We start from the raw sequence: 14703 nt of genomic DNA, 5'->3' as shown, positions 1-14703 counted from the left end.
TGGGCTAACAACTGTTGCCAATCTTCCTTTTTTTTTCCCCCAAAGATTGGCACCTGGGCTAACAACTGTTGCCAATCTTTTTTTTTCTTCTTCTTCTTTATCTCCCCAAACCCACCCTGTACACAGTTGTATGTCTTAGTTGCACGTCCTTCTAGTAGTGGGATGTGGGACACTGCCTCTATGTGGCCTGAGAAGCGGTGCCATGTCCCCCTGCCCAGGATCCGAACCCTGGACCGCTCAGCGGAGCGCGCGAACTTAGCTACTCGGCCACGGAGCCGGCCCCTGGGGAAATCTTTGAGAATCAGTTTTGTGAGGATGTGAAGTAGAGTGATTAAGATTGAGGACTTTGGCACCATATAGTCTGGATTCAAATCCAGCCCTGCCTCTTACTACCTTTGTGGTATGGGAATGGAAACAAAACCTCTTTTCCCATTTTGCATGAGAAAATTTGGTCTACACTGAACTTTGTGTCTCCTTCCTCTGGAAACCTGTTAAGGGCGTAAGTCATCTGCATTTAGGCAACGTTGCTTATGATAAAAATGACCTCTTGGGATAAGATGACTGCAGCTGGGCTGGGAGACCTTTTCATATCTGGTAGGAAGCCATTCTTTGTGCGTCTCTGAGTATGGGGACTCTTTTCACTGGCCTGCCCTTTATGGGGACCTGGAAGCTATGCCACGGAGGCAATACGAGCAACAGTAGCTCCTGTGAGGTGTTAAACCAGGGACGCCATATCCCTCCCCTGCACCTGAGCCATCACCCTGGGGGCCCAAGAGGATAGCTTCTGGCTGGCTCCGTGGCCTGGGGTTCCATGCACCGGTTCCGTTGAAGAGGAACTCCTGAGGCTGCCCTGCCCACGGGCTGTCCTCCACCCTTCTAAGTGGTTCTAAGGTCAAGTGTGCCGGTGGTAGACTTGGGAGCCTCAAAATTAGTTAAAATTAAAAAGACCCCTGGTGGGCATTACTGAGTGGCCTCTGTATTTGTTTTTAAAATCTCTGTGCATCTTTCTTGTCTATAAAATGGGGAAGATAATATTACTTACCATCTAGGGTTGTTATGAGGCTTAGAACATGTAAGGTGCTTCGAACAGTGTCTAGTACATAAGTATGTGCTGCTGCCAGCATCATCATCATCACCATCACCGTTATTGTGAAGGGAGGCCAGGAGCCCCTTTCTCCTTTGGGTCAGTTCCCGTCTGATCCAGTTACTAACTCACTGTATGACTTTGGACAAATGGCCTCATTCTCTAAGGACCCGGATTCTTACAGTATATTCTAGGTGCTCCATTTGTTACTGAGCCCTAAGGGACCAGTGACCCACAAGTGGGTCCTTTTGCCCAGAGCCACTCGTGCCCATAGAACGAGCCCAGGTTCGGGGGAGCAGAGCAGAAACGTCCTTCGTTGATGAATGGATGAGGAGGCAGAGCTCCCGCTCTAAAACACCTTCTCTCCAAGGGAGGGTGAGCAGGGTTCTTATGGGATGTGAAGGGGAAGGGGGGCATTTGGGGCATGCACAGATCTTCCCTTCTTGCACCCGGCACCTTTTACACACATTTCCTTTTGCGCCTGGCACCCCATTGCCATCTTGGACCTTTCTGGTTGGGCTGGTTGTGCAGTGTGGCCCCCTGGCATTGTTCTGCCTTGGTTCCTGTGAGCAAGCACAACTTCAAAACAAAGCACTAGACATAGAAAATGTTTTAGGGACTTCTCTGGGTGACGCATTTGTTGAATGAGTCGATGAATTAGGAGAGTCCACTAAATGCTCTTTAGGGTCCTTTCTGGTTTCAAATATAAGAATTTGTGTGACATTGAATCTGAGAAGAAAGTTGAAAGAGGGATGGAGAAAGAGGTGAGAAGCCACCTGCGGAGGGAGTGGTATCAGGGGTCAGAGGTCTGGACCAGTCTGGAGAGGGGAAAGGTCATCAGGAGGAAGTGGAAGGTGCCAGTAGTTGCACTGACCCCATAGGCCCAGCCAACACTTAAGAGGAATGTAGACGGTTCTGACTTGGAAGTCATAGTTTCCAGAGCCTGTGTTTCCAGGGCAGAGTTAAAGGGATCAAGGGCAATGGTTGTGGCCAAGGAAAGGTTCAAAGGGTTACTTTTGGTTGTTTTGGAATATTTCTTTGAGAAACACTGCAGGTAGCCTCATACGCCCTGGCGTTTTCTTTCTGAGGACACCACTCACCGTGGCAACGAGGATGAGCATTTCTACTCTCCCTGACTACTGGGGCGAAAAGTTAGCAACGGCCTCAGCAGAAGGCTGACCCTAATGCTCTGTTTCTCTCTCCCTCCCTAGGTCTGAATGCTGGTGCTTTGTATGCCCTGTGCACTCTGCTGAATCACATGGTGATCTTGCATTACCCGGTAAGGGAGTTCCCTAAGCACGCTGCACCGAGAGAATGCGATTTCTGAGTGTGTCTTGGTGGGAGCTGCAGCACTGGTTAATTCTTGGTTCTCCGTAGTTCGTGGCGGCGTGGTATGGTGGTGTATGCTTATGGGATTTGGAGGGAGGTGGCCCTGGGTTTCAACCCCAGCTTTGGTGGTGCTAACCTGTGTGACAAGCTAGTTAGCCTCTCTGAGCTCTCAGTCTGTTTTCTGTGAAAGAAGTGTAATTACTTCCTGAAAGATTACTTGTAGGATTAGAAAGTAAATAATATCGTGTGTGTGTATATATATGTATTCACATCTAGTATTTATCTGTAAAGCACAGAGCACGGTGACTGGTGACAACGAGGCAAACATATAGACATATAGAATCACATAGGAAATATTTAATCTGTAAAATATTAGCAACATTTAATTTGAGCTCTTAGTTGATTAACTGAACACACTTTCTAAATGTTTCCAGCATCAGTGAGGGCTGGACACTAGGAGTGGGATTCCGAGTGTCCTGGAGTCAGAAATCCGGGGTCCAGCCCTCTTTTGAAAGGACGAGGGTCTCCCACTTTGGGAGGTGGTGGCCACTGTGGCTCAGCGTTCCAGAGTTGGAGTTTGACAGGTTTGAGTTCAAATCCTAGCTGTGTACTTAATGAATGCCTCATGACCTCGGGCTGGCAGGTTAATCCCACTGTGCCTCAGTTTCCTCATCTGTAAAATGGGGACTATTGGTTCCTAACCTTATGGTGGGGAATTATGAGAGTTAATGAGATGGTGTAAAGTCCTCAGCATGGCGTCTGCCTTATAATAAGCGCTCAAAAATGTGTACCTCTCACCTTCCTATTCCTTTGGCCCTGATAGCTCAAAACCTAAGGATGGAATGTTTGGATATACATATTTCAGTTTCCCCATCTGTGAAATGGGAATAATGAGAAATCAAAGGGTTGCTGTCAGGATTAAATTTTTTAAAAAATCTACCCAAAAGTGGTTCCAAGGACAGAATTGGGTCCCCCAGCATCCAGCATCACGCACACACTCTGGGTATGTTATGTTGGGAGGAACAACCATTCTAGGACTCTCTCCCCACTGCAGCTTCCTACAGACCACCTTCCTGGTACTTTCTGAGAACTGGCTCTAATGGAGCCCGAGTTGCCTGCCCTTGCCCCTTGGCCATGGGGACTGTGCCCTGTCCAGTGTCTTGTCCCCTCACTGAGTGCTCATCTGGGCTGTGGATTCCCAGGGGGAAGAAGTGAACGCTGGAAGAATCGGCCTGACCATCGTCATAGCTGGAATGCTCGGGGCTGTGATCTCAGGCATCTGGCTGGATAAGACCAAAACCTACAAGTAAGTCACTTCCTCCTGGACTGTGAACTGGGGACCCATGTTCTGAAGTGACACATTCGTTAGCAATACGGCTTCAAAGGTTTGGGTGTGGCAGCTGGGGGTTTGAGTGGTCAAGCAGGCAGCTGAAATTGATCTTCTCCAAGCCTCAGTTTCCCCATTTATAAAATAAGGGAAACAATAGCCGCCCCGTGGAGATCTTCGGAAGATTGAGGTGGAGGACATGAGGCCAAGCACAGCACCTTGCCCAGTCCCAGCCCCCAAGCAGCTTGTGCAAGGTGCAGAAGAGGGAGAAATACAAATGAATGTGGGAAAATGGCAGCAGTTGGGAAGTTTGCGGAAACCCCAAAGAGCAGAGTGGGGAGGTGGCTCCACTGCCCAGTGCCCATGGCTCCCTCTTGGACCCCATGCGTCAGCCAAGGTGCTCTGTGCTTCCTCCAGTTTGCAGTGTATTATCGTGCAGTTGCTTACACCTCGTTGGTAAATGTTGTGATGTGCTTTGGGCCTGAATGCCCAACACCCACTGAGATTTTAGTGTACGCCAGGCTATCCAGGATGCTTGTTAGAAATACGGATTCCTGGGCCCCACCCTCAGGATGCCAGTTCAGTAGGAGAATCTGCATTTGTAAAAAGCAATCCCAGGGTCTCAATTCAGTAGTCAGCCTTAGAGAAAAGTCTCTGGAGAACAGACGTCCGACATCCTTCTCTTCTTGTAGTGTCCTTCCAGTCCTCTGCATGCAGTGAGTGCTCAATTAATGCTGGCTGGCAGGGTAGCTGCCAGGGTTGTCCTGCGCTGGGGCAGGGCAGTCCTCTGGGCTGCTTTGTCAAGGCCTCCAAAGTTCCCAGTGTCTGGAGGCGACAGACAGTAGCAGACCTGTTCTCTCCACACAAACCCGCTTCTGTGAGGCTGTGGTCAGACCAGGTCTCAATCTGGCCACCCTAGTCAAAGGCCCATTGAGGCCATCCCTGGGGATGTGGCAGCTTGGCTGAATATGACGAGGAGCCCGGGTTGGCTTAATTACTGCTGGTGGAGCTTGGCTGCCGTCTCGTCTCTGCCATCTGTCAATTGCTTGCTCACGGCCAGACACCAGAGCCCTGAGGCCTGGCCACCCCCAAGCCAGGGAACAGCAGGGTCCCTTTTTCCAGGGCTTGCCCTGTGGCAGGAGAAGGGAGGGATTGGAATGTCAGCTGGGCTGGGACGTGGGCAGCCAGATGATTCAGACGAACTGGAGAATACAATGGAAGGGCTGGGGAGGACACCTCAGAACCTAAGCGTCACCAGTTCCTGGTGTCCCCTGATGTCCCACTCCTGCAGGCAGCAGTACTACGCAGGCAGAGAAAGGAGGTGAGAGCTCTGTGATCTGGTTATTTCGGTGACATTTCTCCCCTCCCTAAGGCTCCCAGATTTGTTCTGTTTGGTTTGGAGGCTGGAAATTGGGTCGTCCGATCCCTTGATGTCAGGCTGAGACTATAGATAGTTCTTCTAGAAAGATGGGTCAGTGGTTTAAACTGAAGCTATGATTAAACAAACATGCAAAGATGAGCTTGTGGGGTCAGCGAGAGAGCCTGGTGTCCATGAAGGTGCATTCTGCAGGGTGGGGGATGGGGAAACTCCTCTACCCTCAGCAGCTCTGAGCACTGGGTGGGAGGGGCCTCCTTCAGAGGCTTTGGCCTTAAGCTCTTCCAAAGATGCCACCACACAGTGTATTAGTATTCCTGGGTGCTGTGGCGGAAAGAGTGCAGGGTTCAAATCCCAGTCCTGCATTTACTCAACAGGTGTCTTTGGACAAACAACTTAACTGGCTGAGCCTCAGTTTCCTCATTTGTAAAAGTAGGGATAGTCATGCATTTCTTGCCCGGGTTTTGTGAGGGTTGAGTGAAATAATAAATGCCTGTGAAGTGCTTCGCAGAATTCCTGGCACCTGATAAATGCGGTATCAGTAGGACATAGCCTCAGTCCGCATTGCTGGCGCCCCAGCTGTGTTTCTGGCTCCAGGGGAAAGCAGTGAAGGCAGTCAGCTTTCCATGTCGGAGTCCTGATGTGCGAGGCAGGAGGGCGGAGGGCTGTGCAGAGCCGGGCCCTGCAGTGAGTGGGGCAGGGAGAGGAATGCAGGTCCCGCGGCAGAGTCAGGGCCCAGCAGAGTCCTGAGTGCACAGCACGGGAGGAGACACGTGTGGAGGGCACAATCAGGGTGAGGCTGAAACCGAAACCAGCACGTTGCTGTTGGTCCTTCCCAGGGGACAGACACAGGGAGATGTCACAGGGAGTGGGCAGAGCCTTCTCGCTTTGGCTTTGGAGTCAAGCACTAGTTCAGGGCTGGAGAATGTCCTCTCTCAGTCCTGCTGTCTGGAGTGGAGTGGTTCAGACTCAGCAGGAAAAGCTGTGCTGCTACTGTGCACGTGGCAACAGGAAGAACTCAGAGAAGACAGAGAGAACCTAATGACACTGCCCAGCATTGTCATGGGGTCATGGGGACAGCAGGCAAGCAGAATCAGATGGCTTCTGGGGTAGTTCTGCATGCCACTGCCACCTGACCAGAGCTCGTGTTGGTCCTGTTTAGTTTTTTGGTGCAGGATGAGGCAAGGAAAGGCTGTTCCCTTACTGCTGTGGGTAGACATGACGAGTCAAGGTGCTGCTAGATGTCGTTGAGAGGGTTCTGCAGGAGGACACACGTGCAGCAGACAGCTTCATGCTCCCTGGTCTCACCTTTTCTAGCACTGACCACAGTGTACTTCAGGAATTATTTGTGTGATCATTGGTTTAGTGTCCACCGACCTCTTGGACAGAAAGTTCTATGAGAGCAGATGTCCCAGCACACAGCAGACGGCTTGACACACAGCAGGTGCTCAACAGATACTTGTAGAATGAATGAATGAATGATCCTGTTAAAGTCAGAAGTGTATGACTCAACCTCTTTGCCTCTGCTTGTAGGGAGACAATCCTGGTGGTCTATTTCATGACTCTGGTGGGCATGGTGGTGTACACGTTCACCTTGAACCTGGGACACCTGTGGGTAGTGTTCATCACCGCTGGCACAATGGGGTAAGTTTCACCTCTAAGCTGTTTACCTGGAAAGCACCATCTCATGGCTCCTAGAGCTGGTGACATCCTAGGAAGCAATATTGATCCCTTTGCTGCCTTCTCACTCACCTCTGGGGATGGAGATATGGTGCCCAAAAGTCTTGTTTACTTGCAGCACTTCAAAAGGCCACCTCGGGCTCCCAGGCCCATCCCTGCTGTGGCATGGAGTGTGTCCTTCACAGACCTCTGGGAGGCTAGGACATATTCAGAGGCTTTTTCAGCTCTGCCTGGGACAACATGGGGTCACAGAAAGTACACAGAGCTGAGAGTCAGAAAGTCTGGTCCTGGTCTCATCTCTGCTGCTGACTATCTATTAGAGCACGGGCCCATCACTTAACCACTCTGGGCCTCCGTTTCCTCATCTGTAAATGAAGATGAGTGGCCTGCCTGAAGAGGGGCCTGCTCAGCTTTACCTCCCAATCATCTTTGTGTAGGCAGTTCATGAGTACGTGTGTGTGTGTGTGAGAGAGATTCAGAGAGAGAGAGACAGACAGACACTGAGTCCTTCTTAGCCGGCAGCTCTGTGGAGGGAAATAATGAGGACTCTGAGTTCCTCCTTCCAGGTCGCAGAGGGTCATGGAGAAGCTGTTCAATATCCAGGAACTTCCCATTCCCAGCATAGGGCCTGTGTACCCAGGACACAGAATTTCTTAGCTGAGGTCTGAACACTCCAGGCATCCCCAGCCCTTCTGTAAATGCTGACTCTGTCTGTCATTGATGGCTGGACAGAGAAGAAGCAGGGGACCCCTAGAGGCCCCCTGAGCACAAAGCCTCCATATGAACTTCCTCCTGGCCTGCAGCGGTCTCTCTTACTTGGTATGGCCACCTAGGGGATGGCCTGATCTGTTCAAGGCATGTCTTGATGGGAAGAAACAAACAGGAAAAGGAGTTCTAAGGGAGGAGGCAGGCTGCCCATCCTGCTTTGCCTGGACATTCTCCATCACCTTGTTCTGTGGTCTGGCCTTCAGCTTCTTTATGACTGGCTATCTCCCTCTGGGATTTGAGTTTGCTGTGGAGCTGACATACCCAGAATCAGAATGCATGTCGTCTGGCCTCCTTAATGTGTCTGCCCAGGTAAGGTTCTTATTTGGTAGTGGCCCCAAAGCAGTGGCTCTTGGTTTCCTGCCTGGCTTGGCTGATGTAGGCATTGCATTGTGGGAGCTGAGTTCCTCCACGGGCTAGTTGGCTGGGCCCTTATTTCCACTCTTTTTTGTGCCTTTCCAGGTATTCGGGATCATGTTGACCATTGCCCAGGACCAGATTATCGGGAAGTATGGGGCCATGCCTGCAAACATCTTTCTGTGTGTGTTCCTCACCCTTGGAGTAGTCCTCACTGGTGAGTCAGGGCCTCAGGACAAGATGGCACTCAGGCTGCCTATGGGCTTACGCTGTTGGCAATTTGGGACCCCAGTGTCTTGACTGATCACACAGATTGGGGGTACACATGCAGGAGGTTAGGGTCCTTGTTAGGGAATCTGTTTGGGAGGCAGTAGCATGTATTGATGGAATGACTATGGGCTTTGGCGCCAAAAGACCCTCATTTGAATCCCAGACCATGACACTGATCTCCATAGCTATCTGACCTTGGCCAAGTGAACCAAGTTCTGGGAGTCTCCCTTCCCTCTTCTGTAAAATGGCGATTGTTGTGAGGATTAGAGCAATGTGTGCCAACTCCTTGGCAAATACAGGTGATCTATGAAGGTCAGTGTCATCATTGGCTTCTGCCTGTCAGGGACAGCAGGCTTTATCAAGGTGGCTGATGGGACCCCCAGCTCTCTGGAATATGTGAAGTAGGTCTGGGATACCTGTGATCATAGGGAAAATGAGGGCTCCCCCTTGGATGAAGTTGACCATTGGTTGGCTTGATAACTGTGTTTCTCTGTTGCTCTTCCTTCTCGACCCCTCGACCTCAGCATTCATTAAGGCAGATCTCCGGAGGCAGAAAGCAAACAAGGAAACTCCTGACAATGTGAGTATGTGGGAGCTTGCTGGGCAGAGTTCTGAGTTCTTGGCTTTGCTGAGGATGTGGCTGCATCGGTGGGGGCCGGTGGAGCTCCCAGAATGGACTGGTTTTATGGCGGCTGTGAGACCATCTCAACTCTCACAAACATGGCGCCCAGAGTTTGCTCAGTGGGTGTTTCAGCACTGCATTTCTGCTGCGCTTTCCCGGGCTCTTTTCCCACTTCCTGCCCTTGTCCTGGCCTCCCTGCTCTGTCCCCAGAGGACATCACTATTGTCACAGTCTGCTGAGTAGTGTCCACCCCTCATCCTGAGATAAGCCCTGAGGCCCTGGCTCCACTGCTTTCAGCCTGGGGCCCGTGGCTGGAGAGGAGAGGTGGCAGCCAGGCTTGACCATTCTGTCAGGGTGGTGGTGGCCCCAAGGCAGTGGCTCTGGTGGCAGATGACAGCTGCTTAGGCAGTGGGATGGGGATGGAGGGACTGGAGCCAATGGACTGCCAGTAGGGCTTTAAAAGGACACAGTTCAGGAAGCAGGAGCTGATGGCAGTGGAAGGGGAGAGGACCAGGAGTATGATCTAGAACAGAGAAGTGTTTCCCATCTGCTCAAATTTGCTGGGAACTGTTTCAACCAAAATGTTAGGTATCAAATCTGATCCAGGATGAAAGGAATATCAAATCTGAGAAGGAGTAAAAGTGAGATATTTCTTAAAAAACAAAGAAAACACTGAAACCTGTTACAGAAATAATACACATTCTTTGTAGAAAAACAAAAAGATACAGAAAAGTGTACAATATTTAAAAATCACCTGTAATAGCATCATCTAGAGATGAGTTGTTATTTTTTTGCATTTACTTATCCATGTCTATATCCACATATACATGTATTTTTTTAAAACAAAAATGGAATCTTCCTGTATCTGCTTTTTCACTTGTTGTGAACATTTTATCAGGTCATTAGTCTTTTATAACATACTTTTAATGACTGCACAGTGTTTTAATGACTGCGCATGGATAAACCATGATTTGTCTTACAGTTTTCTTGCCTGTGGACATTAGATTGTTTCCAACTGCTGTTATAAATAATATTGTGATTAATGTCCTGGAAGCCGAATCCTTGTGCATGTTCTTAAGCACAGTATTTCCTTGAGAAATGGATCAGTGGTCAAGCACATTTTTAGGACTTTGAAATGTATTGCTAATCTGTCCTCTAGAAAGCTACCATCAGCATTACCCATTCACATTGCTGTAGCGGTGAATGAGTGCCAACACTGAGTATTTATCATTTTGAAAAGTCTTTGCCAATTTTCTTAGGGAAAAAATGGATCTGAAAGAGGTACGTTTAGCATTTTAAGGATATGTGTTGGCAGTCAGATGATGACCTTAGTTCTCTACTATCTGTCTTCTGATCTCATGCTCCAGAGCTGGCAGGCAGCGGCAGGTAGCCTGTGGGAGGAGGAGCCTAGGGCAGGAAACTCAGTGGGGAGACAGGGAAAGCCTTGGAGCAGAAATGCTATTCTCTAGATGGGGAGGGGCCCGGCATTAGCACTGTGGAGACGGCTCTCCCTGTGCCGTGGACAAGGAAACCTTGTGATCTGGGACACTTTGGTGGCTATATAGTGAGCCTGGGAAAAGGTGCCTGTACTAAACCAGGATGGATTTCTCGTGAAAAGGTTTCAATGTGGAATGTGACATATTGTGTCAAGTGATATGGCATTCTTCTATGTTTACTTTATAATCTGTGTTTACGTTGGCAGATATAGTCAGACAAGAAGAATGTAAAGGTCACCTACAATCCTTGCACCCAGAGATAACCCAGTAACATTTCTATGCGTATGCTTGTGCACATGTGGTTTTCTGCTCTGCTTGATTACTTAATATAGCTTACAACCTTTGCACACCATGACATTTTACAGCCTCATATCCATATACATGTATCTCCATTTCGTCTTGTTGAATGTTCAGGTTGTTCCAATATTTCACTATTCTTGCAGCCAGATCCTTGTGCACGTGGACCGCGTGGTTAATCAAGGTTGGAGGTGTTGGCTCAGTCACCTTCTGTGTGGAGTACTGGAAAGAGCACTGAGTAGGAGGAGATGCTGGTGTCCCTGGATAACTCACTACGCGTCTCTGTCCCTCACTTGCATCTGGGCCAGCTTAGTGTTAGGGGGAGATCAGAGTCCTGCTGGGCTGACACCCAGGGAAGCCAGGGCTGTCACAGAGCACCCCTCCTCTGGAGCCCATCATTACACACCCCGTGGTGGTGAGTGTAAGCGAGACCTGCGCCCCAGCACACGAATTCATTATCAGAGCCAGGGGAAGACACAGCCCACAGCAGATCTGGACAGAGCTGCTCTTTGTAATCAGTGAGGTGTATAGTTTTGGTAAAAAGAGGCAGAACTTCTGGGAGGGGTGTAACAACTGACCTCGACTATGAAAATCTTCGGTTTCCATTTTTCCTCCAGTCGGTAGTTCTCAGCCACAGTGGCAGGGGCTGTGCTTCTGACCCCACTAACCTGGGCTTCTGGTTGTGATTTCAAGCTGCTGGCTCTGGCGGAGGCAGGCGTGTGTGTGTGCGCGTGTGTGCCAGAGAAAGCCTGCCTGATCCACTTAAGTAGGCTGCTAGTTGCCTAACGAAGGCTTCTCATGGCCGAGGCGGACCTGGTGGCAGGTTACCAAGACTGAGAAGGCGAAGGATGGATTACCCAGCTGTTGCCACTGCCGTGGACTGGCCAGGCGACACTCCCTGGGGCAGAAGCACCGTGTGTCACATCGGTCCTGCACTGCAGCTTGGCCCTGCACACTCTCCCCAGCCGAGTGCCGTTGACCGTGCAGTCCTGTGCCTGGGCCCAAGGCCTTCGAGCAAACTAGACGAACCCTTGAGCTAAGAAGCAAAGTGCTCCTTAAACCAGCAGACAAGTGCCCAAGGTGGCGTTGTGCACCCAGGGGCCCCACGGGATGACTTCCAGACCAAATTTAATTCTAAGCCCACCTAACAAGTGTGACCCAGAAGACTCTCCTAGTCCTGTGCCCCCCTCCCTGAGAAAGCCAGAGCCAACTACCAGCTCCTTTTCTCTGTGCACAAATTATAGACACCTGTTTCCATCCACTGAGCTTATATATGCGGCCGGCATCCTGCCTTTCTAAAGTCTCTGTCGCATCCATTGCATGCATGTTATAACAGTGCTCCTCATCCTGGGGGGTGCCTCCAGATGGGGTAGTCGGGACTTCTGAGGGAGTCGCGGGCCGGGTACTTTGGCCAGCTACTTGAGGCTCAATCCCGGTGAGTTGCAGGCTGTCAGCATGGGGAGGGAGAGAGAGTGCACAGTGGCGCTCGAAGTGGGATGGTGGGCAGAGGTGGCATCACAGAAAGCTGGCCTTTTTTGGTTTTCCTTTGATGGCATTGTGATGGGGCATGTGTGTGTATGTGTGTGAAGCACACTTGTGGCAGGGGCTGGAGGCTGTTTTCTCATTCCCTTTGCTCACTGTTGGGGATGTGGAGTGGCCTCTGACTCTTGTGTTTCCCATTGATACAGCGTCACTGACAGGCGTTGCTCCAGGTGGGGTGGAGTCCTGTGTCTCTTTACCCAAAGGGCTGCCTGCTTGTTTTGCCTTGTAGAAGCTCCAAGAGGAGGAAGAGGAGGAGGAGAGCCATACCAGCAAAGCCCCCTCGGCCCTCTCTGAGGAGCATTTCTGAGAGAGGAAGGTGGCGGCGACTCAGGGAACACGAACATCCCCCACTTCTGTCAGCACAGCTCACTGCCAGCACAGACGTCTTCACTGGAGCAGCTTTTGGAGGGAAGCAGCTGGAATGCTTGTGGCCTGGATGGCAGGGCCTGTGCCTCCTGGAGCCCATGCAAGAGCTCGTGTGGTCTAGTCGGGGAAAATGGCACCCTTCACCAAATGCAGGTTCGACCCCGCCCCTCCCCCTTTGGGTCAGGGGAGCTGGTGTCGGGAGAGGCTGGTGCAGGACCTGGGGGCCGGCCCTGGCCTGGGGTTTGCCTTCCCTCTTCCTCTCCTCCCTTATGGAGAAGGCCTGCAAAACGATCACGGGAGGAGAGCTCATTCAGGATGTTAACTTGTTCTTGTGTCTTAAGACCCCTCGAAGCCCAGTTCTCGGGAGCGGCCGCTCTCTGGATGAGGGTTGTCCATGGTGCCTCACTGACTGCTGAGTTCTCTGGGAGAGACAGCGCCATCAGAACCACCTTCATCGGAGCAAACCCATCGGCACTCTGGGCCTCGATTCTCTGGGCCTGACCTTGGGGTCTGTCTCCAAACCCTCTTTCCTGAGAGCTATCAAACCAACATCAATAAACTTGAGAAAAGCTTTGTTGTGACCACGAAGGAGAAAGCGATTTGGCCAAGTTTACCGCCCAGGTGTGCGAGGCTGCTGGGCACCTTCTGAGCGTCTGTGAAGGCCCAGATTTGGGAACTCTGGTACTTGATTTGGGAACGGGAAGGTTCTTTCTAAAGAGAAGTCCTTGCCCAGGCACTTCTGTGTGTGTCAGTCACCTCTGACGCCTTCATCTGGACGTTGGCTTGAGAAACTCGGTCATTGGCCTAAGTGCTTGTTTTCTCTGGAGGGAGGGAAATCCCAGCCGACTTCCTGTAACCTTGCTGAAAAGTAATCTTGATTCATTCCAGCCTGAAAACGCAACACTGCTTCTGAGATGAGAAAAAAGGGCAGAAGGAAGGAGGCCATTGATGTGGGAATTCTCTGCCTGAATTAAGCGTATCCCACCTCTCGTGGGGACAGTATCTGGACCCACCCCCTCGAGCAACACTCTTTATCAGATGTTCTCAATTTAAAGGGATTCCCTTTGAACCATCTCAAGCTGACCTCCTCTTTTGCCTAGCCTGCTGTCTGGCTCTACTCATGAGCTTGGGTTGCCTTTCCTGAAAGTAAGACATTTTGCATTTCTCCTGTGCATTGAGCAGCTGTGATCTTGACCACCATGCTGATCTGCTGTGGCCACGGCCCTGGCTGCAGCATGTCGGGGCAGCCTGCGCTGGCTGCAGTGCTGGGCTGCTTAGGCCACTGCCCGAGGGGAGCCTGGGGTGTGTGTACAGACTCTCTGTCGTAATAAAAGTTCACTTCTGGTGGGAGGAGTGAGTTAGGAGTGGAAGGGAGCTGGAGAGAAGGTGGACCTTACTTTGCGATAAGGAGAAAGGTCTTTCCTCTTCAGCCCCTTAAAATGTGGTAACCAAATGTTTACTGAATCTATTGCTTTATTTTAAAAACAGTTTGTATTTTCTGTTTGTAATACCAGATGTTTTAGGGCGATAAAAGATTCTTCACATGGCCTGCTTTGTTGTTTGGGGGGGCAGAGATGGCGTTTGGCAGTCCCCAGAGGACTCTCGCACATTTCTGAGGACGAGGGTATGGGAAAGGGCTGCAGGGCTGAGGGCTGAGGGCTGGAGGAGCAGCTCCTTGGCCTTCCACAGAAGTGGCCCTGTTTACATCCATGTTACCATCCTGGAAACCTGGGTTATCTTTTACACACAAGGCTGTAAAGGTTACTGTCCACCTCCAGGGGGTGCTGCGCCTCAGCGCCCATCACGTGACCCTGACCGCGTTCCATGCTGTGCACACATCAAGACAGTTCCCCGAGCGTGGCTGCCGAGAGGGCCCACTGTCGTTTGTGCCTCTGCTTCAGAGGGTGGCCGAGGTGTTTGTTCTACAGTCACCCCAGCCTGGCACCAGTCTGCTCTGGCCGGAGTCCGCAGTCTCAGCGCCTGCAGCTCCGTCACCATTTTTCTCCCGAACTGTCCTACTTACTGCCACTCTCCCTCCCAGTCGCGTTCACCTTATGGCTGTTACTTGGATATGCTGCTGCCATCGGTTTTTTGTACATTTCTTCCCTAGAGAGGTGCACTGTGCCTGGGGCGTTCTGGCACCAGCTCTGTTAGCAGTTCTTAGCTGGAGAGAGACAACAGTACGATTCTCCT

The 14703-nt window shown here is 50.9% G+C and overlaps 1 protein-coding gene across 1 annotated transcript; it reads left to right on the top strand.

Moving 5' to 3' along the window:
• The first annotated feature begins 1836 nt into the window (after nt 1-1836).
• Nucleotides 1837-14057, top strand: LOC124233338 (feline leukemia virus subgroup C receptor-related protein 2-like). The gene is made up of 8 exons (XM_046650482.1): nt 1837-1848; nt 2241-2363; nt 3616-3719; nt 6649-6759; nt 7767-7872; nt 8023-8134; nt 8712-8767; nt 12374-14057. The coding sequence occupies exons 1-8, from the start codon at nt 1837-1839 to the stop codon at nt 12449-12451; spliced, it is 702 nt and encodes a 233-aa protein (XP_046506438.1). The 3' UTR covers nt 12452-14057.
• Nucleotides 14058-14703: the final 646 nt, after the last annotated feature.

The sequence above is a fragment of the Equus quagga genome, unplaced genomic scaffold (genome assembly GCF_021613505.1).
Source record: "Equus quagga isolate Etosha38 unplaced genomic scaffold, UCLA_HA_Equagga_1.0 197157_RagTag, whole genome shotgun sequence".
Lineage (NCBI taxonomy): Eukaryota > Metazoa > Chordata > Mammalia > Perissodactyla > Equidae > Equus > Equus quagga.
This window is presented reverse-complemented; position numbering and strand designations above follow the sequence as displayed.

Bases quoted from the DNA above. Each gene is read 5' to 3' on its own strand.
- LOC124233338 (XM_046650482.1), top strand. The intron at 7,873-8,022 runs GTAAGGTTCTTA...GTGCCTTTCCAG, and splicing joins TCCTTAATGTGTCTGCCCAG to GTATTCGGGATCATGTTGAC. The intron at 8,768-12,373 runs GTGAGTATGTGG...TTTGCCTTGTAG, and splicing joins ACAAGGAAACTCCTGACAAT to AAGCTCCAAGAGGAGGAAGA.